At 39.8% G+C, this 26,087-nt stretch overlaps 2 protein-coding genes across 2 annotated transcripts; one reads left to right on the forward strand and one right to left on the reverse strand.

Moving 5' to 3' along the window:
* Positions 1-1,980: 1,980 nt before the first annotated feature.
* LOC307271287 (arylamine N-acetyltransferase, pineal gland isozyme NAT-10-like) lies at positions 1,981-2,859 on the forward strand (the record flags this gene model as incomplete). The annotated part of the gene is made up of 1 exon (XM_080053696.1): positions 1,981-2,859. The coding sequence occupies one exon, from the start codon at positions 1,981-1,983 to the stop codon at positions 2,851-2,853; it is 873 nt and encodes a 290-aa protein (XP_079909822.1). The 3' UTR covers positions 2,854-2,859.
* Positions 2,860-11,402: 8,543 nt separating this feature from the next.
* On the reverse strand, positions 11,403-26,087 carry LOC307255515 (pyruvate kinase PKM-like; the record flags this gene model as incomplete). Its single annotated transcript, XM_080034198.1, has 10 exons — positions 11,403-12,732; positions 13,108-13,289; positions 15,240-15,406; positions 16,154-16,306; positions 16,810-16,960; positions 17,287-17,557; positions 18,391-18,577; positions 20,829-20,960; positions 23,374-23,465; positions 25,955-26,087. The coding sequence occupies 10 exons, from the start codon at positions 26,085-26,087 to the stop codon at positions 12,626-12,628; spliced, it is 1,575 nt and encodes a 524-aa protein (XP_079890324.1). The 3' UTR covers positions 11,403-12,625.

The raw sequence follows: 26,087 nt of genomic DNA on the forward strand, positions 1-26,087 counted from the left end.
AAATAGCTCGAGCTTTAGATTCAGCGTCGGATTGGATGCAGAGTGTCTGTGAACAGCAATTTAAGTCTTTCCAGAGATTCTCAATTGGATTTAGGTCTGGACTTTGACTGGGTCATTCTAAGACATGACTATGCTTTGATCTAAACCATTCCATTGCATATCTGGCTGTATGTTTAGGGTAGTTGTCCTCATTGAAGGTGAACCTCCACCCCAGTCTCAAGTATTTTGCAGACTCTTAACAGGTTTTTCTGCCCTGTATTTGGCTCCATCCATCTTCCCATTAACTCTGACCAGCTTCCCCGTCCCTGCTGAAGAACAGGACCCACACCGCATGATGCTGCCACCACCATGTTTCACGGTAGGGATGGTGTTTTCAGGGTGATGTGCAGTGTGAGTTTTCCGCCACACATTGCATTTTGCATTTAGGCCAAAAACTTCAAGTTTGATCTTATCTGCATATGCTGCGTCCACCGAATGGTTTGTGGCAAGGGTTGGAGTAAGGTGCTCTGGTCAGATGAGACCAGAAGTTTTTGGCCATAATGCAATGTGTGGTGGAAAACTCACACTGCACATCAACCTATACACACCATCCCCACCGTGAAACATGGTGGTGGCAGGATCATGCTGTGGGGGTCCTGTTTTTCAGCAGGGAAGGGGAAACTGGTAAGAGTTGATGGGAAGATGGATGGAGCCAAATACAGGGCAGAAAACAAGTTAGAGTCTGCAACTGACTTGAGAGCAGGACAACTACCTTAAACATACAGCCATATCTACAATGGAATGGTTTAGATAAAAAGCATAGTCATGTGTTGGAATGGCCCTGTCAAAGTCCAGACCTAAATACAATTGAGAATATCTGGAAAGACTTGAAAATTGCTGTTCACAGACGCTTTCCATCCAATCTGATGCTGAATCTGAAGCTCGAGCTATTTTGCAAAGAAGAATGGGCAAAAATGTTAGTCTGTAGATGTACAAAGCTGTTAGAGACATACCCCAATAGACTTGGAGCCGTTATTGCAGCGAGAGGTGGTTCTACAACGTATTGACTCAGGGGGGCTGAATACTTTTGCACGCCACATTTTTCAGTTTTTTATTTATAAAAAAAATTGAAAACCATGTTTCATTTTCATTCCACTTCACAATTATGCACCCCTTTGTGTTGTTCTATCACATGAAATCCCAATAAAATAAATTTACATGTGTGATTGTTATGTGACAAAATGTGGAAAAGTTCAAGGGGTATGAATACTTTTTCAAGCCACTGCACATGTTAAAAACACAAAAAAATCTTTTTGGGGGGGATGTCCCCAGACCCCTCTTCAGGGGTTTAGTTTTCTGACAAACATTACAATGGATACTAACATGATTTGGGCATTTGGGATTATAAATCATCTTTGAATTGGTTGTACAGCATAGCACATGCTATTCATTCAGTTGTGCGATGGCCACCCCACTCTAACTCTGTGGCCCACCTTGGCCACCCCAGTCAACATTTCCTGGAAACGCCTCTGGCTGGGAGGCAACGCTTTTAGCACTCATTAACATGAGGGCCGAGAGAATTATCAACTTGCATAACCCACACAGGTTTTACTGCCTGTCAAAGCTCAACTCCCTGAGGAAAAAGCAGCACAATTGTTTTTACTTTTGTGGAAGATTTGGCTCCATAGAAATACTGCAACATCATTAAACAGGATTACCCTATCTGAAAGGTAAAGTTAAACACGTTTGCTAATTAGTTTCTGTTGCACAATTTTGTGAGTTGCAAAGTTTTGTAATGTATGTTGACTTTTAAACATATCACACTCATTATGACATTTTAATGACTGAAAACAATTGTATTTGAGCGATTTGCACTGACACACAGCTTTTATGATAAGAAACTATAACCAAGATAACTTTGCAAAATTGAGTGCTTTTATGTAACAGACAGATTCGTCCTAATGTATGAATTCATGCAATATTCTGCATTTTACAGGCAAGATGAATTTGGAGGAGTACTTCAAGAGAATTGGTTTCCACGGTGCTTTTGATAAACCAGATCTGGCAACACTGAAGATGATCCACAAACAGCACGTCATGTCAGTTCCATTTGAAAACCTCAGCATTCACTGTGGTGAGAGGAACAGCCTGGACCTTGAGATCATTTTCGATAAGATAGTGAGGAAAAACCGTGGGGGTTGGTGTATGGAGAACAACTACCTGTTTGGCTGGGTGATCAGAGAAATGGGCTATGACGCTACGACCTTGGGCTCCAGAGTTTTCAACAGTCTTCTCAATGATTTCCGCCCCGCTGAGACCCATCTAATCCACAAGGTCGTCATTGATGGAAAGGCTTATATAGCAGATGTGAGCTACGGGGTGTCTTCCCAATTGTGGGAGCCAGTGGAGCTCATCTCTGGAAAGGACCAACCTCAGGCGGCGGGTGTCTTTCGTCTCATAGACAAGGGGAACCTTTGGGTGCTGGAGAAGACTGGTAGAAAGCAGCAAATTCTCAATCCAGACTTTGCCCAATCAAGCCTGGTGAACAAGAAGGAAAGAAACGCCATATTTTGTTTTACCCTTGTGCCTCGTGAAGTAGATCATTTCTTTGAGCAGAGCCACTTTCTCCAGACAGATCCAACTTCATTGTTCATGAAGAAGTCCATCTGCTCTCTGCAAACCCCAACAGGGTTTAGAGCCCTCATAGGCTGGACCTACAGCGAGGTCACCTACAAGCCTGAGGAAGGCATCAATGTTTTAGACATGAGGGACATAACAGACGATGAGATAGAGAAAATTCTGATGGAAAAGTTCAACGTGAAGCTGCAGAGCAAACTGCGGCCTATAAATGAAAAAGCAAGCTACACAATGTGAAGTAAAAATAAACAGTACTTAAGATGTGTTATGTCATTTACATCTTTGCCTTGTTTGCAGGTCAAGAGCTGAGAAGTATAACAGCTCATTATTTATTTATTTATTTATTATTCTTTCGGACAATTCCACACAATACACAATTTTCTCTTGCAAATATTCATACATCATACTTTGTGTTGTCCGAAGGGAGACGGAAGAAGCCAAAGGCTTATCAGGTCCCGCCCCCATTTTCATCAAATTTGGATTCAGATACACAGATTACTGTTACAAAATAAAAATAAAACAAACAAAAAACATTTTTTTATTTTTTATATATATATATAGCTATATATGTATATATATATATATACACACACACACACACATATAGATATATATATATATATATATACATATACATATATACATATATATATATACACACACACACACACATACACATACTTTTTTTTTAAGAATCTGCAGTCCAATACACAGTCTTATTATACCTTATTATACCCTTGTTTCTTAAAACTGAGTACATTTGTTACAATACATCAGTTCATGAAATCATATTCCAAATCACATTTCATTTTCCAAATATAATGCATTAATGTGTTGTCAAAACTAACAACCGGTACCTAAAACTATACTTCAGACTGTCGTTATTCAAGGTATCCATGTCAATAATTAACCAAATGTCTGACATACCTAACGGTCATGGTCAGTGTAAAGTGCATTTAACTATATACTACTTGAACTAATAAACTAATTTGAACTGACTTATTGCATGCATTTTTATTTTATCTAGTGAAATATTATTTATATATATTTTAAGAACACACTTTGAGTCCCACCAGGGGGATCTCTCTCTCTCTCTCTCTCTCTCTCTCTCTCTCTCTCTCTCTCTCTCTCTCTCTCTCTCTCTCTCTCTCTCTCTCTCCAGTCTTCCCTTGGCCCAGCTGTCCTGTTAATCCTAACTCTTACCATTTCTGATGACATGGGAAAATGTAGGGTTGGAAAGCAGGCCCGGTTCTAGACAGTCAGATTAGGGTGGGCCTGTAGAAATTTTTGGTGGGCACACTGGGCAGAGAGACCGAAGATGCGAGCGCGCGAAGAGCGCGCAAGCCGAAATTTTTAGCCCTTGTAAGATCTCTGCGTCTGATTTTTGGCACATTTACTGTGAATTGTGTAGAACACACTATGCAAATAAACTTTGAGTGTTGCTGTGTGGGAGATTTGATTCTTGCATGTTTTTTTTCTCCAAAATGTTTATGAATAACATATAATATACATTATATAGGGGAAGGTGGGGTGATTTGTGCATTTTGGAAGTTGCAAAACCCCTTGTTTCTAGAAAACCGTGGAAGAAATTGGAAATGTGACCACATATTTAAGAAGAGCCATCCATTTGACTCATCCTGTAAAGAAGGGAGACACAAGGAATAAGATATAAGCACATTTAAGCTCAAAAAACTGTGTTTTGCCTTTCAAAGTAAAATTTCCATGATCAAGGTTTTTTGATTATTGTGTCTGAACAATTATAGACACGTTTGAAAACATTTGACACATGTTTTAGTGCTTTGGTATGCTACACTTTGAGTCTATATAGTTAGCACAATGTCAACCCTAAATTGCTGCATCATGCCTATTATCCAAAATTCTGGGGATGGGGTGATTTGTGCGCAAGGGCCTGGGTGAGTTATAAGTAAGTAAGTAAGTAAAATGTATTTATAAAAGCACATTTATGACAGTTTGCACTGTCCAAAGTGCTGTACATAGTGCATTCAGTAGGTAAACAATGAAGGTAAAATAACAATAACCAAAATAAAAGACGTAAAGCCCATACATCCACATAAACACAGATAGTAGTGCAGAGGTAAGTAAGTAGTGCAGAGGTTAATGGGGAGGAAACACCAGGGTGTACATATGGGTTTTGAGCCTTGATTTAAAGGCAGAAATGTAGGGGGAATCACATTTGTCAGGTGGCAGTTGGTTCCACAAGCACGGAGCAACTAGTGCAAAGTACATTTCTGAGAGTTGTGCCAGTGGCATGGCTGTATACGCTGGTCACCAAAAGAAAGTGATAGTCTACAGTAGCTCAGGAGAGAGTGACATCTCAATTCCACTTAACGACACCACTGATGAGAGTTCAGATGGCCAGAAAGATGATGATGGTGACTTTGTCATTGTGACACAATGACGCACAAATCACCCCACTACGTGGGGTGATTTGTGCGACAAGACAACTTTTTTTCCGAAAGCTATATTTCTTAAACAGTTTATTCCAGATCCAAAGTTTTTATTGCCAGGGATGCACAACATCCTGAAATATATGTACATATTTGAGTTGGAGACATAACTGTCAAGGCCTCACTTTAAAATCACTTTGAGTAAAAAGTTGCACAAATCACCCCACCTTCCCCTACAACATAATGTATATATTTTTTTTAAATCGCAGTATTAACTGTAGGCAGCCTGAGCTGATTGAAGAGAAAGCTTTGGGACTGGGCAACCTGGATGGTGGTAGTCCAGAGCTATATACTATACACATAGATAAATAGTATTTCCACTATTGGCTCCAATGTACCGCCGGCCCTGTTGGAAAGGATGATTTAGGGCACCATGTCATCTGCTGGTATTGGCCCACTGTGTTTTATCAAGTCCAAAGTCACCACAGTCGTCTACCAGGAGATTTTAGAGCACTTAAAGCGGCAACGAGTAACTTTTAAATATATTTTAAACAGCCTCATGTTTCCTCTCATAATCATAAATTACCTTTAACAGCAAACGAGACCATCAGTGCAAAGAAAGACGTTTTTATATAGTTTTTATTACTGCATTTGATCTGGTCGTACACCCAGTCCGATTTTCGGTTCATGCGTGCATGCTCTATGGTCACATATCCGTATTGGTCACAGATTTCAGTGAGGCGCAGGAACGCGATTTGAGAAGCATATCCCTCCAGGTGAGGGAAGGGGAGCGGGAGCCTTGTTTGAGACAGTTGTTTGTCGTCATAATGACCGATAACGGGGCTGAACCATAAAAGAAAAAAAAAGAAAATGCAATGAAGAAAAGCTAAAAGGGAGAGTGATAGTCGGGCGGGAGGGCGTTGCCAAGCAACGTAGCCTATACACAATTTCACGCAGCGAAACTTGACTGCAGTGTTTACTCCTAAATGAATGAGCGGTAGCCTACTAAAACAAAGTTTACTTTGCCTCACCAGCATCATCAGATGACCATTATTCATCGGAAATAGTCATTATTTACAACATAAACACATTACCTCATCGTGATCCATACTAACTAACTGCTATCTCTCGTTCATTCGCTTTGTGTGAGGACACGGGGACTCGTTCAGCTCCGTGAGAGGTGACAATGCATCAACTCATTGCAATCAGGTAGCACTTACTGGCATTAGTTGATGCTGTGTCACCCATAGACTCACGGAGCCGAAAAGAGTCCGGTGCCCTCACACTTTCAACACACGGACACGCACCATATTGCTTCCTGATTATTTGAATCTTGCACGCCTGCACGAGCTACAAAACAGCTTCACGACAGCTGGCGTCATAATAATACTACCGCTTTTGTTCAAAGGTGTCGCCAACGTGCCGACTTACTCGTAGTAGCTTTAATGCTTCTCTCTACTGACAAGCTTTATGGAGATGCTGATTAACTTTTTCCAGCAAGACTGGACACCTGCCCACATTGCCAGAAACCACTAGTAACTGGGTGACTGATCATGGTATTACTGTGCTGGATTGGCCAGACAACTGTCCTGACCTGAACTCCATAGAGAAACTATGGGCTATTGTCAGGAGGAAGATGAGACACACCAGATCCAACAATACAGACGAGCTGAAGGCCTCTATCAAAGCAACCTGGGCTTTGACACCTCAGCAGTGCCACAGGCTGATAGCATCCATGCCACGCCATATTGATGCAATAATTCATGCTAAAGGGGCCCAAACCAAGTACTGAGTACATATGCATGATTATACTTTCTAGAGGGCCGACATTTCTGATTTTAAAATCCATTTTTTTATTGATTTCATGTAACATTCTAATTTTCTAATGATTTGGAATTTGGGGTTTTCATAAGCTGTAAACCATGATAATCAAAATTATAACATATAAAGGCTTGAAATATCTCACTCTGCATGTAATGAGTCTATATAATATATTATTTTCACCTTTTAAGTTGAATGACTGAAATAAATTAACTTTTGCACGATATTCTAATTTTTCGAGTTTCACCTGCACTGTGCTCTCTCAGCGTTCACTGTTAGTTTGCACACCTGCCTACAATTACCGACCTGATTACAAGGCTTTGCTTCACTACCACTTGTCAACACCAGATGGAGTCATTTCTCATCCATTTAAACTCGACTAGTTGAGAACAACTTCTTGTGTGTGTGTCCTGTCAGTCTCTAGTCTAGACAGTATAAAAAACATTTTTTTTAAACTAAGTTTTATAATATGTAAGTATATACAGTATATATATATTTTTTTTTTTTCAATCAGATTAATCAGAAGAGCTTGTTGAGACACCCAACTTTAATATCATGTATTGATTTTTATTTAATAACTTTACAGAATAATGGCTAGAAAAGCTTTTTTGTGAAACATTTGTAAAACTTAGGAGGAAAAACTTATTGTAGTAACTTGACTTTTTATAAGTTATAAACTTAAACTGTTTTATCAGTACATTAAAGTATATATCTGTGTCTATATACTGTTAATAACCTAACAGTAGTACAACATGATATTGATACAGCCTATGTGAATGACACACATAATAATTTTATATTTAACAAACTTTCAAGAATACATAATCAATTCCATGACGACTCTGATGTTGTGACGTCACTTCCAGTATGCACTGGATTGTGTGTCAGAATCGCCCAAATAGGATGCTGTTTTCAACACTAAAAATCTCGAGCGGATGTAGTAGGCATCTGGGTATTTCTAACCATACTAAATCTGGCAACAATAATCGGGACATCCTAATTTTTTTCTTCTAAAATACTAAATAATAGATAGTATGGGGATTGGAATGCAGCCAACGTGTGCATGTGTTAAGTTGTTCCTTCTTTAACCAAATAGGCAAATAGACAAATATCGTGTTAATAGCATAGTGGTAATTTCTTAAAGCTATACTGTACGATCTGAGAGAGCTAGCATGATTTGAAATTAGCTTGTCCTCGGAGTTCCGTTTAACTCCTCCCTCTCCCCTCGGGACTCCCTCCCCCACCCCTCGACACACAGCCGTGCACGAGCGCTGCTGGCTGCACTTCCCAATTGCACTGTTTACCAGTGATTGTTAACATTTAACTCACACACACAAACACTCACACATAGGCTACATGCAGAAAAGGCCCCAAAGTTTATAGGTTACAGTGTTGTTATTTCTTATAGAGTGTTAAGATGTGTTTTGTTCAGTGTGGATGACAGTATAGCTGTCAGTTAGTGGCCGTGACGTCAGTCGGCCGGAGGGTCTGTCTAGTAAGTTTCCTTTTCTTCTCTCTCTCGGTCAGGTGTGTGAGCGCGCATGTTGCCGCAGTAGTCGACACAGTTGAAACGTGTTTATGTGAATCACCCGTGTGTGAGTAAGTACATGCAGTCCCGATCGCTGTTATAAGTTACAGTTTATGGATGTTATTGACGGCCGCGATTCGCAGGTCGCAACAGCTGTTCTAACGTCTCCTCACGAGCGGAATGTAAGCCTGTGTCTCTTTTCCTGCGATCTATGCTGCTGTGCCTGTGAAAGAAGGAAAATAAAGAGCGGAAAAACCATACTCCTCTTCTCATGCTTATAGTCTGACGTTTTTGGCCTTAAGTGGTGTTCTGGCCGACACCTCTGAAGTGAAACCAGTGATAAGCAGATCAGCGCGGTACCGGTAGGCGACATCCACCAGTTTCCTCCGCTACACTAGGCTAGGCTACATGATGAAAGATACAGAGCAGTAGCCTACTTAAAAATATAGCCTACTTTTTAATCTTTGGGTTTTGGGGAAAGTAGCAAGTCTTGTCAAGTCAAAAGGCTCAAGTCACGAGTCATTGATGTTAAAGTCCAAGTCAAGTTGCAAGTCTCTTTACATTTTGTCAAGTCGAGTCTCAAGTCATCAAATTCATGACTCGAGTCTGACTCGAGTCCAAGTCATGTGACTCGAGTCCACACCTCTGGTAACTTCTGTGTAGGTTCCATTGTGTAAGCTTGTTATGCTACTTCCACTAGGTCTAGTCCACTGCCAGGTAGCCTACTACGATATGGCACGAACGCTTTCTCTGCCCTCCGTGAACGCGCTCAGGCTCGCACACAGAGGGGAGAGAACGCGCAGGATTGTGATTGGTTCTTTAGATACGGGTCCATCGTCTCCGATTGGTCAGCATTTTAACAGGTTTATAGAAGGTACAGAATTTGGGGTTTTTTCGTTTCTTTTTCATTGCCCATAAGTCATTTATTGCTGTTGGGGTGTAAAAAGCACTTTTCACAACATATTAAAAAGTGCATATTGCAGATAATCTCCTATGATGCCTTTAAAGGTGAAGTAAGCGGTTTATTTATGTTAATATAAGTGTACAATCGCTCTTTATTCATACAGTGATCACTTACATAATGTGCACGTTTCATAAAGCCGATCTCTCAGTCAGCTGCTTTGGCTATAATCGGCAAATAAATTTATTGGAGTATCCCGAAATGTTTATCCAATCAGAAGACAGAACGCTACAAACCGACACTCGTCTCACTCATATATACTATATACACTCCATGGTCTCACTGCCGGTGCACGCCAGAGCAACAGATGGGTGAATGTGTATGCACCTACAATGGCGGAGCAGGTAAAAATCCTTCCCAATGTCTGTTTTGATGGTTTTTATCATGTTTTATCACACTTATGGATCTGAGATGATGCTAGATAACTTGCTGCTTGAAGACCGCAGTGCATTAATGTGGTGACGTAGGGACGAGCGAGGGGACTGCTAACTGCAGTAACTGACATGAAGTTAGATAAAAGAACCATTCCGTTTACAGCACCTTTAAGCAAAATCTATGACTAAAAATGTTAATGAATTACCTTTTTTACATGGCATTATCAAGCTAAAATGAGATACAAGGGGCGACCGTGGCTCAGGTGGTTAAGCTGGTTGGCCAATGATCCTAGGGTTGGCGGTTCGATCCCAGCCCGGCCACTTGTGTCATGGTCGTTGTGTCCCTGGGCAAGACACTTCACCCACCTTGCCTCGTGTGAATGTGTATGACTGCTGTATGTTTGAGGTGGTGGTCGGAGGGGCCGATGGCGCTGAATGGCAGCCTCGCTTCTGTCAGTCTGCCCCAGGGCAGCTGTGGCTACTATGGTAGTTTACCACCACCGGTATGACTGTGTGTGAATGAATGGAACCTGGAACCCTGTAAGCGCTTTGAGTCACATAGAAATAAAGCGCTATATAAATCCAATCCATTATTATTATTATTACTTTATAATAAAAACTATGACCAAATGTTTGTTTTGTTTTCATTGACCAGACTTAAAATGTGTGTGGTTGGCTATCAGACTTTCCAAATGCAGGATGTTTTCTCTCAATTGTGTGTCAGCCTAGTCTCTGTAAACCAGTCAAGTTGCTAGCTATGGTAGGCCCCCTTTTGTTTGCATAACAGTTTACATTCAGCTGCATCTATTATAAAGCCTGTATATTCACAATGAAACTTCAACAACTAGCTATAGGGGAAGCGAATAGGCTCAAATGAAGACAATTTTTACATTAACGATAGCATGAATCAGAAAATGCGCTTATTTAAATGTATAACAGATCATGTGTATAAATGCATGACATTCTAGTTCATCAAAACACTTTAAATTCAATTAAAATATATTTTCAATCACTTTTAGTTTAGTCTCTCTAATTAATAGTCTGTAGAATATGATGTATACAGGACATCTCTGCCGTCAATATTTAATTTAAAATGGTAGAATTTTCCCCTTGTCTTTATATGCTAACTGAACTTTACATCAATGTTGTCGGTGAAGCATTTGGAAGTGTTTTGATATGAAAGAAAAAATAAATCATTTCGAGAGAACTTGTTTTTCTTAAATTTGGTTCATAAGATTTATAAAATACATTTTCAATTACTTTGTGTGTCTTGTCCATACTTTTTCACCTTAATCTAAGGCTGCTCGATTATGAAAAAAAACATAATAGGGATTATTGCAATTGATAGAGATATTTTTTTGAACACGATTACATTGACTTTTGGAATCATGCATTTAGTAACTTTTTTTAAAATACATTTACTGGAATAGCTTTCTTTTTAACAGTTGGATTTCCTTGAATTTATATAAAGTTTAACTGTACAATTAAAACATGTCCTGGCTTAAATTAATTATATTGAAAAAGAGGATTTAATTGTTTCAAATTGTTGGAAGTCAAAATTGTTAATGATTAAATTAATTGCACAGCCTTACCTCGACCCTTCACTATATCTAAACCAACTGACATACCACCGATAAACTCAAAATAGTGATTATTAATTTTTAAACAAAAACAAAATAGCAAGTCAGCATTAGTATAGGTGCTCATCTCTTTTAATGATGGAAATCCAGTCTTTTCAAACAGCTCAGTACACCAACTTAACATAATGACACTCCTTTACATTTAGTTAGTTCTTACACTCTAGCATTACAATCAGAAGCATGTTACACACACACACACACACAAAGAGACAGCTACAGTGGACCACCAGAAATATGAGCACAAGGATTTTACCCAGAATCCACTGGGGTTGAAAAAGGGCGGGGCTTTATCCCTTCATCAGCGAATAAAAACCCTAAAAGTGCTCATTTGTATCAGTGAATATTAAGTGAACCAAACATATTCCTTTTTCCATAAGTGCCAACTTTATAGATATGATCCGAAATGCAAATAAGTGTGAAGGCTTTTTATGACACATCTAATAAAACACAAATACAGTAACTAGCTCAAACATCCAAGTGGACATCCAAAAACTAACATTTCTCTGTAGTTTAGACAAAATATAAGTAGCATTGGATGTCCCCAAAACAAAAAACGTTTACCAATCACAAAAGTCAAGTATAATATTGAAGAATGTAACATTGCCGAGAGTAGATTTTAGGAGTGCAACACTTACAGATACACTTATATTTAAGAGAGGACACTTGGTATATAGACAGGACTGTTGCTTGGGTGGAGTGGGTGGACTTCAGTCGAGAGCCCTTTGATTTTTAAAAATGCCACAAGTTTGTTCGTTACGTCGGCAGAGGAGTGATAAGGTAGCTGTGACATTACTCAAGGCGCTCTGTTAATATCAGCCTGGCCCCCGCCACCTAAACAAGAGTCTGTATGCACACACACACAGACCAAAATGCATTCACTCTTAGACTGGTTTCACTTTCATTAATACAAATGCTAAAGCATGAATAGAATACAGCAGTTTTTTTTCCATTATCAGGGTGTGTGTTTTTATCCGAGGCCCTGAAGACTGGCTTTGATTGAGAGAATGGACTTGAATGTGAATGGAATGGATTAACACAATGGAATAGTTTAGGATCACTCCCCACAACTGCCACCCCAAAAAAACAAAACAAAAAAAACAGCTCTTTTGCCATGAGGGCTGTAACTATTATTAATAATGTTAATTTATTGGCATTATTATCTGAATGCTGAATTGTTCATGGCTAGGAGCTGGATTGGAAGGTGCTGTGGTGGGAGAAGCTATGAAAGATAAGATGGATAGGAGGGAGGGAAGAAGCAGAGCGGCCATTTTAGATGTTCAGGCCACTGGAACAACGCGCATGGTGTTGGTGAAACCGGAGCCGGGACGCCAGCCGGTCAACACGATGACCACGTCTCCCTCTTTGAAGAAGCCTCGCACCTTGCCTGGAGAATTAACACATACAAACATTCAATTAAACTTTCAGCTGAAAACAATGTTAACATATTAAATTAAGCCTAGTTCAGCCTATAAGATTATACCAGTGTTTTTTCACTCGATGACAGTTATTGGACATTGCCGACCATTTTAATATCTGTGTAGTAACTGTTAAAAGACGAGATGCAAGTACGACTGATACATCACATGCTCTTGACAGATTTCTAGCATACTTAATATCTAGACCCGTCCACTGGTCCAAATCATTTGGTATGAATAAGATTGTGGCTGGCAATAAGAGGGCAGAACCCTCAAATATCTAAAAACTAAAACTTAAAAATAGTTGTGCGAGATACTTAAAATGTGACGTATTTTTATTTTACCCATTTCCATGGCGAAGTTGACACGGTTGTCTACGTCCTCGGCCCAGACGTCGTGTGTGGGTTTGGTGTAGAGCACGGGGAAGATGCCGCGGTACAGATGAGCCTGGCGGGCCGCCTGTCCATTACGGGTCACAGCCATGATGGGAGCGCGGGGACGGTACCGGGAGATTAGGTGGGCAGACCTACACACACACAGAAACAAGCAGCTTGTTTTAACTTCATTGTCATTTTTAATAGATTTGAGAGTAGTTCCTTTTGATTAATGATTGAAATAGTATTATGATTAATGTGTTCATTCATTTTGGCAAAGTTATCATGGCAATCTATTAAAATGGTTGCACAAAAAGTAAACGCCATTCAGAAATACAATCAAAGGCAGAATTTGAAGATATATTTTGTATAATACCTTGCATCGAGTAATATCTTTAGCTGTGTATAACCTATAAACATACTTCTTAGATGGATGTATAGTAAGCCCATGCATATGGAATCGTGTGAATAATTTTCAGTATGATCAAAAACTTAGCACCTCAAGTGTTTTCAGATATTCAGGCTGATTTAGACTTATTTTCCTATATGCTGAACGTTCACTGAAAACAAACTCCAAAAAATGTATTCAACACGACAACAAAGAAGACCCGCCGAGACCGGCACAACAAAGCTAACAGGATAGTCAGGGAATGCCCAACCACTACTTAGAAGTCTAATCAGCCAGAATAAGTGACAACACTCGTGGTGCATTGTGGGTCTGCAAAGACGCAAGGTCACAGTCAGCGGCCCGATCCCAATGTCCAATCTCAACACACTTAGACTTCCATCTACTTTCCCTTTATACCAGAAGTGCAGCTGATCTTAGCTTGAGGAAATAACAATTTAAAGCACACTGGTATAATGTTAAAAACAGGAATGACAGAGAAGGCCAAGCAGGAGGGATTTAAAAGACCAAGTTAACATGTTGTATGGAGCAGCAATGCTCTGTGTGTATAACTAATGGCTGCTTATTTAATATGATTTATTATATTATGTAGCAGATTTATTTTATTTTTGATTAAATCTTAAAGAGTGGACATTGGGACTGGTCTTATGACAACCCCCACTCTAAAAATCTCCACCCACCCTTTGCAACAAATTAGACACACACACAATTAAAGCAGAGGGGAACTGAACGAGCACATTAGGTTTTGGGAGGGAGAATCAACCCGGGTTGTTGTTAATTCGGCAACACCTTACCTTGAGGACCACATCACCTCTTCACCTCCATCCAACCATCCTTCTCTCCATCTTTCTCTCTCTCTCTCTCCCCATCTGTCTTACCTGCCCGTCTTGGTGAGCACAATGATGGCACTGGCGCAGCCCTTGAAGGAGGCCTCGACGGCCCCTACGGCCACCACCTCTGAAGTGTCTCTGGTTAGAGTGGAGTGTCTCCTCAGCTCCTCAAACAGCTGCCTGTGGAAGGTGGCTGCCTCTGCCTCACGCGCTATCTGAGCCCACAGGGACCATGAGGGGAGGGGGTCGGGGGTTATACCACCACTACACATACTGGGTCATTCACACCACTGGGAGAGGGGACCGGCAAATACACAGCTAGACCGCTGGTTGAATATGGTTAGTTGGGGGGGGTTTAATAATAAGCTGATTGTTCCTTTAAAAAAGGTACAGTGTGTGTAGAATTATTGGCATTTTTCAGAAAAAATTGGTAGAAGTTGAATGAAAGATTCATAAATATGTTTTAATAAATATGTATATTCTCCCAAAGGGAGGAGTTAGCCAAGGAACGTTGCCATGTAGAATCTCAAGCCGGAATGTATTTAAAATGCTAAATATTACGATATTACACACTGTATCTTTAAGGCACACAGAAAGAGGCCGTAATACATCACACACTCTTGGATTAATGAAGAATTGTGTGCCTCTTCCTCAAGGGATTTTTAATAGTCCTTAAATTGGTTCACCTGGTTAAAAATCAACCAGCAGTCTAGTCAATGTATTTACCAGTCTATCTCCCAGATACATCCTCAGTCAGTCGCTGTCTGGCCCTACTCTACTCTGCCTCCCTCAAAGAACTGTAACCATAAACCGTAACAGTAACCAAAACCGTCTCAATATCCCGGACCAGATCTTAGCCTGCCTACCTTCCAGAGCCAGTGAGCACAATGATGCCCGAGGCCAGGCTCTTGAAGGAGGCCTCCACAGCGCCGATGGCTATGGCCTCGGCCGGGTCCTTACTGCACGGTGTGGAGCGACGGATGTCCTCAAACACCTGCCGATGGAACATGGCTGCCTCCGCTTCACGAGCAATCTGAAGCGTGAAAAGTGAAGGCAACGGGCAAGATGCATCAAGCACACAGGCATTATGTATACACCAGGCATGTGTGGGTGTTATATGGGTGAAAAAGGGACAATATTAACAATGTAACAAAGACGTTTAAGTGGAGATGTTATATGGTTGGGGGTAAGGAGAAAGTCAGGAAAGACATGGGGAACAGTGAGGGACAATATGTTATAAGAAATGTTCTTAGATCATCAGACATGCATGATCAACATGTAGTTAATCGTTAAAAGATTATAAATTACAGATGTAAAAAAAAAAAGATGCAGCGTAATTTGGCGAATGATCATAGATAGACTTTAAGAAAACAAAAATGAGGAAAAGAGAAGAGCCACCTCCCAGTCATGCAACAGTTAAAAGTTATAAATCATTTAAGATCATCCCATAATTTCTCAATTCAACAATCTTTACTTTTCAAAATGAGACATTTTTATGCTTTGATTTTGACAAAATATGGAATCAGCAATTCTGGAGAATGCTTGTTGTCAAAATCAATTTCTCTCTAAATCAGTTAATATCTCGTTACTTTATTTTTACAGCAAGCGTTCTCCAGAATCACTGACCTTTAATCATGGTATCTTGTTACATGCACTAACTCAATTCTCAAATCAAAAATCATAACTTTTTCAAAAATTTTAACTGTTTATGCTTTGATTTCAACCAAATTGTTACTACTAAAACCGTTGTTAACCTACAGTATAACATGCATTAACTGACCATGTGCTGTGTGCGGACGGCCTCCAGAGGGTAATCCCCCTTGGCGGTCTCTCCACTCAGCATGATGCAGTCGGCTCCGTCCAGCACGGCATTGGCCACGTCGCTGCCCTCGGCCCGGGTCGGCCGGGGCTTCTTGATCATACTCTCCAACATCTGAAAGGGAAGGCAAGTTTATTTCTATAGCACAATTCAGACAAAGCCATTCAAAGTGCTTTACAGGGGCATGAACTACATAGAATAGACATTAGAAAAGTGAAGGAAAAATATGCGGTGGGGCCTCTCACCCACTGTGTATCTGAAGGGAACAAATGTAAGATCATAAAATAAAAAGGTATTCGGAGTGATTACAAACAAGATGGATGCTTAAGGTGTGTTCTGGGAATCCTTTGCAATCCATGATAACTTGTCAGTCATTATAAATACATTTAAGTGGCTACCAGGAACTTTCAGTGTTTTTAAATCGCCAGCTGTTGTTCCTGGGTGAGAGTACCGGGACTAAGGCATTAAGCAAAACTATATAAAGAAAAGCATCCTTTGCTAGTTTTCTGTTATATGTAATTTATGATCAGATTTTTTTTTTTACCGATTCATAAACATTTCAAAGTTCCTGGTGAAAATAATGTAGAAGAAAAGAGAACATTGTCTTTCTATCTAACCTGAGTGGCGCATGTGATGGGCTTGCCGGCTCTGTTGCAGCGGCCGATCATCATCTTCTGGGCGAGGAAAACCTTCTCTGTGGGGATCTCGATTCCAAGGTCGCCACGGGCAACCATGATGCCATCACTGGCCTCCATAATCTCGTCAAATCTGCACAGAACACAGAGGAACATTTTAATAAATAACTAAATGTTGATGTTTGTAGCTTTAACAACAGGTAATGGAATTAGACAACATGACTAGGTAAGTACCCAATATATGGCTGGAAGGCAATTGGGTTCAAGTAGTTTAAATGTTTATATTAAGTAGATTCATTATTATGCAGCATCAACATGTATATATAAAAAAAGTTTGGTGACAAATTAGACAAATTTTACAATGAAATATGCATTACTGGAGCCTTACACACATTATGTATTCTGTATTTTCAATGTATGTGTAATGAATAAATACAAATAACTGGGCCCCACACACACCTGCGGACTCCCTCGTGGTTCTCCAGCTTGCTGATGATCTTGATGTTTTTGCCCTTCTCTCCCAGCACGGCCCTGACAGCGTGCACGTCGGCCGCCTTACGGATGAACGAGGCGAACACCATGTCCACGCCCTGCTCCACTCCAAACTCAAGGTCCTGGATGTCCTTCTCTGAGACAGCAGGCAGGTCCACAGCAGCTCCAGGCAGGTTGACGCCCTTCTTACTGCCCAGGGTTCCTCCATTCTCAATCTCACACATCAGGTAGTCACCGCCTGGAAGAGACAGGAACTATTAATGAACTTTTTAAAATGGTTTAGGGACAAAATACCATGTGTGATCTGCTGATACGTTATGAGCCATCAGGTTGTCTGGGACAGGTTTTACTTACAGTCCCCAGAGTTGGGACTAAACAAGGAGAAGCAGCTTTCAGTTTTTATGCATTAAATATATGGAACAAACCTTGAGGTCTGCTGCAACTCTCAGCTCCTTTAAATCACATCTGAAGACTTTTATGTTTCCTTTTAACCTGTCATTTTTATTTAAATGTTTTCATATTTAATTTGCTGTTTTTTTGAGTGACCTCGACTAGTAAGAACAGTTATTCATTTAATTACTTAGGTATTTAACACTCAAAACCAAGTCAGGTACGTTAGCCAAAGCAATATTTTAGTATTTATTAGCGTTCAACCTTGATTTACAAGTCAGTGAATGTCAAACCTGACTTTATAGAGGCGATAAATGTAGATAAATAACTTATCAAGGTCACTATGTGAACAGCAACTAACGGTAACATTCCAACTACAAGTCGGAAATTCGAACCATCTGAGGAGCACTTGAATGCAGCCTTCTTTATGATTTGACCCCTTCCTCCACTCACCTATCTCGTAGAGTGAGCTAAACTAGTTAGAAAAGTAATTGAGGTACTTTAGCTAAAACATAATTTTTGTATTTTTAAGCATTCAACCTTGATGAATGAGCCCGGTTAAACCTTACTTTATTAGTAGCGTTTAATTAGAGCATGTGAGCACCCAATAGTTCCAAAAATGACTTCCCTACCATCAGAGGAGCACCTGAATGCAGCACTATACATGGTTTTCCCACTCACCGATCTCCTTGACCTGCAGGGAGATGAGTCCGTCGTCGATGTAGATCTTGCTGCCCATCTCCACCGCGTTGACGATGTTCTTGTAGTCCAGCCACAGAAGCTCCTCGCTGCAGTTCTCCATGTTGGAGTCGTCCAGCGTGATCTTGATCATGTGTCCTTTCTTCAGCTCCACCTCAGCTTCTCCGCTCTGTCAAATTATTCTCTATGAGTTATATGACTTTTGGTTTTGGTTCATTTCCGAGCAAATTTTTATTTGGTCGTCAACATTCAAGAAGTAATAAAAAACTATAAGTAAAGCCCCTGTAAACCCAAATCTACAAAATCCTTCCAACTATGTCATTTGGGGAGTTAGTAGCATGTTAGTAAGCATCTGAAAAATAGTTAGGCATATGTATCAATCCATATTTAAGATATTTTGTAATATTAGTTTGATCAACTTTACATTAAGTCAGTTTTCACAGTCCTGTCATACGGTCTAGACCAGGGGTGTCAAACTCATTTTCACAAAGGGCCACTCTACGATATGATAATCACACTAAGGGCCAGACTGACATACCTTCTTTTTAATCGAAAAATAAAAAGAACATATCTAAATAAGTATATAAACTGCGTACAATGGCTAGTTTTCGCTTCAACATTTTCAGGGGACAAATTATAGGTGGGGGGGTATGGGGGTGCTCCCCCCAACATTTTTGAATGTCAAACACTTAATTTCCTGCATTCTGGTGGATTTTTATCCACCAATCTGTGCCTTTTTGGCATCAATTTATGGTGGAAATGTCTTAATTTTGTAAAGGAAAAGACAACATTCAGGTTCCTGGGGCCTATCCGAAAAGTCCAATCTCCTAACCTATAAGCCTGCTTTCCTATGCCTTAACCCCTAAACGTCATCGGGGTTTAGGAGAGATGAAAGGTGCTTCCTATCGAACATAGGAAAGGACAGCGCTGTTTCAAATGAATTCGACTCCACCTTTCCTAACCGACGTCATTGCGCGACGGCGAGTATTGCTGACGTGAGTCACTAGCGTGAAACTACACTATTCTCCGAAAATTGACTACAACAAGCGCTCGTTTGATCCATGTGTTCTTTTCATATTGATTTTAATCAGGTTGTCGCCAACAGAGTGAGAATCACTCCCTTATATCCCAATTCACATGTGGAATAAAAAGAGGCTACACTTGTGAAATGAACTGCCCCCAGTAACTTCATTAAATGTGAAGTTGGTATTTTATTTTCTTATGGTGTAAATTATGTGCTACGAAAATAACTAAATTATGATTGGTCTTTTATGAGTTCTTTATTATCTTAATGGGGGGGGGGGGTATTTTGTTTTAGCTGAATTAAATCTTCCTCTCTTCTCCTCTCCTCTCTTCTGTTTTGCCTCTCGTTCGTATTCGTGTAGAGTCGGGAAAAACTCCGGCGGTGGCTTGTTGCTTTAAATCTTGCCGCCGTAAAGGATTATGGGATACCACTATCTCCTTTCCTTTAGCATAGGTTGGTCAGGAGTAACCTATGCTAAAGGAGGGTTAAAGGATGAATCGAGGCTCCTTTCCTATGCCTTTCCTAAGCATTTTGGGAATTCGGATCACCTATCCGCCGAGTACTTCCGGTTCATCTCGATAGGAAAGGAAATTTCCTATGAAAAAAAAAGTTTTCGGATAGGCCCCTGGTGTTACAATTATAAAGGACCATAATGCAGTAAGGCTCTCAGGAATTCTGGATTGAGCCACAATATTTATTCTCCTGGATTTTTCAAAACTTTCTGCACATTCAAAACATATCACATGTTTGTTTTTTTTAGGAATCATGACGCAGCACCAGTGTTAGCTATTTATGACACTTTACATTGGTAATGAAATGCCAAGCCACCATTGGAAACGAAAGGGGCGGGCTATCAGCAGCTAGCTAACGTTAGCTAGTTGGCTATTTTGTAACTTAAAGCAAAAGTTAGAAACCAGATAATTTTGGCATTAATCCTAAAACACTTGACACAATCAATCATCAATATTAGCATGCTATTTAGCCACATATATTGGCCTATTTACAGCCCTCAGAAAACTGACAGCTCTTCTTAGATGCAAGTTCATCAATTCATGGCTGTGGAACTTTCAGCAGACATTCCTAGCTGTAAGCCACGTAAGTGTCCTAACAGTTGGGAGCATATGAGACGTGCGGATATGGCACAGGCTCCATGAAAAATATGTTTTTTTTTTTTTTTTTTTTTTTAAATGGTGGAAATGTAAAACATTTATTTTCAATGTGATTTTGGTGGAAATGTAAAACATTTATTTTCAATCTGATTTTTTATAAAAGTGTATTAAGACACCCAACTTTAAAAATCATACATGGATTTTTACTATTTTACACCAGGTTCCCAGGGGCTTTAAGTCTTTTTTTGTTTGGTGTTTAGAACTAGAGGAGATGATGGATAACTCACTCCAGCGATGAGTCCGGTCCTGATCTCTGGTCCCTTGGTATCCAGGGCGATGCCGATGGGTCTGTACTGCATGCTGCCGGGCTTAAAGCTCGCAGACGCCTCACGCACGTTCTTGATGGTCGCTGCGTGGTACTACAGATAAGAGGGGGACATTTAAGATGTTAAATTATATCTAAAGAAAATGAACTACACAGTATTTTTTTTTTTTTTTTAAGATTATTTTTGGCATTTTTATGATTTTAATTAGACAGGTTGGAGAGATTTGAATTTGAAACAACAAGGACTGAGCCTCTATTCGGTAATACAGTATTTCTAACTAATCTCACACACACCACAATTTTATCGAGTAACAGTATCTTAGTTTCTGTAAGATATAGGTTTTAATAGTAATTTTAAAAGGTAATTAAGAGATAAGGTGTGTCTGACTGACAAGTTTGGAGAGAGAGATGAAACGGGGCAGAGAGGGGAATGACATGCAGAGAATGACCCGGACCGGATTTGAACCCGGGTCTGCTGTGAAGAGGACTGAGCCTCTATATAGGGGGGAGGCTATAACCACTACACCATGAGCGCCCCCACAACACAGTATTTCTAACCAATCTCTCATATACACACACACACACAAATGAAAATAAATCACAATTTTGCAGAGTCACTGTATCTTAGTTTCTGTAAGATATAGGTTTTTATCAGTCCAAGGTAACTAGAAGATAAGGTGCGTCTGTCTGACAACTCCTATACAGTAATAAACAGGAGTCATAGTGCATACAGGGGTCACAGTTATTTCTACTTTCTGTTAAGTGTCACAAAGGTTTCTGAGTGCAGCGAGCACAATAACTTAAATGCTTTTATGGCATGTTAAAGGAATACTACACCCATTCGGAACCCATACGGAACCAGCGTTCTATCATTATAAAAATCACTATTATAATATAATGAATGAGGTTTTTCTTTCCCCAGTCTTCCCTTGGCCCAGCTGTCCTGTTAATCCTAACTGTGATGTCACAAGAAGGAAAATGTAGGGTTAGACAGTGAGACCATAAAACACTGTTTCTGCCTTTTCTCAGGCTAAGATGATCCAATTTTTTTTTTTTTTTTTTTTACACACATTTATACTACATAGGATCTCCGAGTTCAATATACCTTCATATTCCAACCGGTGAAGTAGGTCTTTAAGCATCGTTAAAAACACTGAAGAGGTAACTTATCATAGAGTATATCACATAGAGAAGCACTATAGAGATATAGCATGAGTTTAAACCGCTGTTTAATTTCAATCGGGAAGAAAAATCACACATTAAACCCAGAAGAAAGAACGATCCGATGATTTATCGGGATAATCATCAATTGACAATTTTTTTTGTGAGAACCTTATTGACCTTATCGCTCAGCTCTACAGGTAAAAAGGTAAATGGACTCCACTTATATAGCACTTTTCCCTGGTTTCTCAAAGACTCAGAGCGCTTTACACCGATAGCAGCAGCTACCACGCAAGCTAACTATTGGGAGCAATTTGGGGTTCAGTGTCTTGCCCAGGGACACTTGGACATGTGGCGGGGAGATGGGGGATCGAACCACCGACCCTGCACTCCAGTGGACGACTGCCCTACACACTTCACCACAGGTAGTGCACTGCGTGTGGATTTGAAGACGACCTGCATGTTTTGAAGACGACCTTACTAGTTACTTTAACCTCAGGTTCGCTGCATCATTCATTTTATTAAGAGACAGGTGAGATAGAGGCGTGTACTGTTTGCACAATATAATAAAGAGCAGTTGACTCAACTGAATGTATATATGGATCTCTGGGTTTCAACACTCTCTGGAGTGAAAGTCGTATTAATGTTGACTTTTTTTCTTATTTGATCTGATATTAGTCACACTGATTTCAAGGATTCACACCATAATCCACTTCTCACTGTAGGTGAACGTGGACTGACCTTGGTGTGTGTCTAGGCCTGCTGCCTGCTGAGGAGATAAGGGCCGGGGCAGGAAGCTACAGATGTAGCACCAACCTCTAGTCTACTACTCTGGTTCCTCTTACTGTTTCTAGGAATCAGGGCTCACCTTCAACTTTAATGAAACAACTACACTCTCACAAACCATATATACTTTTCACTGAGGAGGACTTCAAAATTACGCAAAGAAAATGAATCGTTATCGTATTGTTAGATGTAGTTCTGATTCAATACATTTGTATTAATCTACACAAACAAGTGGTAAATATGAAGACCATCTAGACAGATCCGGTTTGTCTGAGAGTTCTGGCTCACCTGCCCTGACTGCTTGACTACCTAAGCTGGTGGCCATCAGCAAGTCTGTCTCTACCATAGCTTCCTCTTCTTTGTTGTATTTAGTCAGTGCGGTGTTTGCATTGTGTGAGTGTGTTTCTCCCCTCTTTGTCCAGGCATAAAAACAACTCACCTGGCTGTGCTTTTTCAAATTTGCTTGATAAATTAGCTCATTCATAGATTCAGAAAAAAACATGTTTGATGCCATTTATCAGTGTTTGAAATGTGACTCTTATAACAACGGTAACGCCCACCTCGTGTGAGCCATGGGAGAAGTTCATACGAGCGATGTTCATCCCAGACTTGATCATCTCTTTCAGGGTGTCCACATTGCGGGAGGCCGGCCCTGCACACACAGAGATACAAAAGGAAAGGAGTTAGACATAGTAGGTTTAAATGCATGTTCTATATGTAATGAAGTGAACTATAATAAGTTACATTGTTTCTTTATTCAGTTACATGCATGTCCAGGTTAGATCACATACAGTATAATAGATCTGGGTGACAAAAAGGCTCATTTTAATAGTGATAGTACATTTTTATCATGTTTTATTTATGAGTGGAGTGTAAGTGAACATAGGTTAAAAGGTGCAGTCAGTGATTCTGCAGAACGCTTGTTGAAAAAAAAGTGATTCTGACAACAAGCGTTCTCCAGAATCGCTGACTCCACCTTTAAAAAGGTGCAGTGTGTAATATGACATCATCAAGTGGTACAATTCTAGATCACAACAGTTCGTCTCTATGGCTCCCGTTCAGAGAAGCAACGGAAAGCCTTCAAGGACATTCCAACTGGTAGTTCTGATGGACACAGTGTGGCCAACTGTAACCGTTGGCTTTCCTAGAAGTAGCTGAATGTAGCTAGATGACGACTATACGCTACTTTGTACAATATGATTTTTTCTGAATGAGGCAAAATGAAAATAAAAGGCTCATCGGGTAGTTTACAAACTGATAGGACTTGTGTATTTACACACTTTTATATCTCTTTATATAGCATAATGTTTAGCCTTTTGTTTATTTTACATATATGAAAAAAGGGCATTTGCATTTGGTAAGAATAAACAGCAAAATGTTAATGTGCAATAAAAAAAGTGTCATGTTCCCACAAAAACTGAAATCAACCAATGCCATCTGAAAACTAAAACAGATAATGACAACTATTTAAATCTAAAATACATCTACTTAGTAAACACTATAGGGGAGAGTGGCCTAAGTTGTGCATTTTGGAAGTTGTGCCACCCCTTGTTTCTAGAAAACCATGGAAGAAATTGGAAATGTGACCACATATTTAAGAAGAGCCATCCATTTGACTCATCCTGTAAAGAAGGGAGACACAAGGAATAAGATATAAGCACATTTAAGCTCAAAAAACTGTGTTTTGCCTTTCAAAGTAAAATGTCCATGATCAAGGTTTTTTGATTATTGTGTCTGAACAATTAGACAAGTTTGAAAACATTTGACACATGTTTTAGTGCTTTGGTATGCTACATTTTTCTATACAGTTAGCACGATGTCAGCCCTAAATTGCTGCATCATGCTTATTATCCACATTTCTGGGATTGGGGTGATTTGTGCCAAAGGGCCTAGGTGAGTTATAAGTAAGTAAGTAAAATGTATTTATAAAAGCACATTTATGACAGTTTGCACTGTCCAAAGTGCTGTACATAGTGCATTCAGTAGGTAAACAATGAAGGTAAAATAACAATAACCAAAATAAAAGACGTAAAGCCCATACATCCACATAAACACATATAGTAGTGCAGAGGTAAGATAGTTAATGGGGAGGAAACACCAGGGTGTACATATGGGTTTTGAGCCTTGATTTAAAAGGCAGAAATGTAGGGGGAAATCACATTTGTCAGGTGGCAGTTGGTTCCACAAGCACGGAGCAACTAGTGCAAAGTACATTTCTGAGAGTTGTGCCAGTGGCATGGCTGTATACGCTGGTCACCAAAAGAAAGTGATTGTCTACAGTAGCTCAGAAGAGAGTGACGTCTCAATTCCACTTAACGACACCACTGATGAGAGTTCAGATGGCCAGAAAGATGATGATGGTGACTTTGTCATTGTGAGCTTTGCAGGTAAAACCATTAGATCTGCTAGGCCTTGTTTAAAAAAAAAATTGTCCTTCAATCTTTGTCAACTATTTACTTTAAATACACCTTAAATAAGTGATTGTCTAATGGATTTGTCTTGCATTACAGTTCATGAGATGTATAGCAATGGCACAATTTACCCCATGGTATTCTCTCCAACCGCACAACTTACACCACACCGGGGGCAAGTTGTGCAACAAGACAACTTTTTTTCCGAAAGCTATATTTCTTCAACAGTTTATTCCAGATCCAAAGTTTTTATTGCCAGGGATGCACAACACCCTGAAATATATGTCCATATTTGAGTTGGATACTTTACTGTCAAGGCCTTACTTTAAAGTCACTTTGAGTGAAAAGTTGCACAACTTAGGCCACTCTCCCCTACAGCTCCGGAAAAAAAAAAATTAAAAGACCACTCCAAATTTTCAGTGTCTCTTGTTTTACTCTTTAGAGGCATATGTTTGAGTAAAATGAACATTTTTTTTTTATAGTATAAACCACTGACAACATTTCTACCAAATTCACAATAAAAAATATTGTCATTTAGAGCATTTTCAATAAGTAAAGTAGAGATAAAGATTTAAGAAAAATCCAGACTGTTCTCTTAATTTTTTTCCGGGGATGTATATTTAAAAATCAACTAAAATGTTGTACTAAAAAATACAATTACACCAATTTATATTTAACACCTAGTCTACCAAATGTACACTGTATTTTCTCAGCTAAATGGTGTACTGACCGATGGTGCAGATGATGCCTGTGTTGCGTGCGGTGGTGGGCTCGGAGTCGATGTCCAGCAGACACAGGTGTTCCAGGAAGGTGTCGGCCATGGCTGCGTTGAGCTGCTTGGTCTGAATGAAGGCTGAGCCCAT

Source organism: Ammodytes marinus (assembly GCF_949987685.1).
Source record: "Ammodytes marinus genome assembly, chromosome: 1".
Classification (NCBI taxonomy): Eukaryota; Metazoa; Chordata; class Actinopteri; order Uranoscopiformes; family Ammodytidae; genus Ammodytes; species Ammodytes marinus.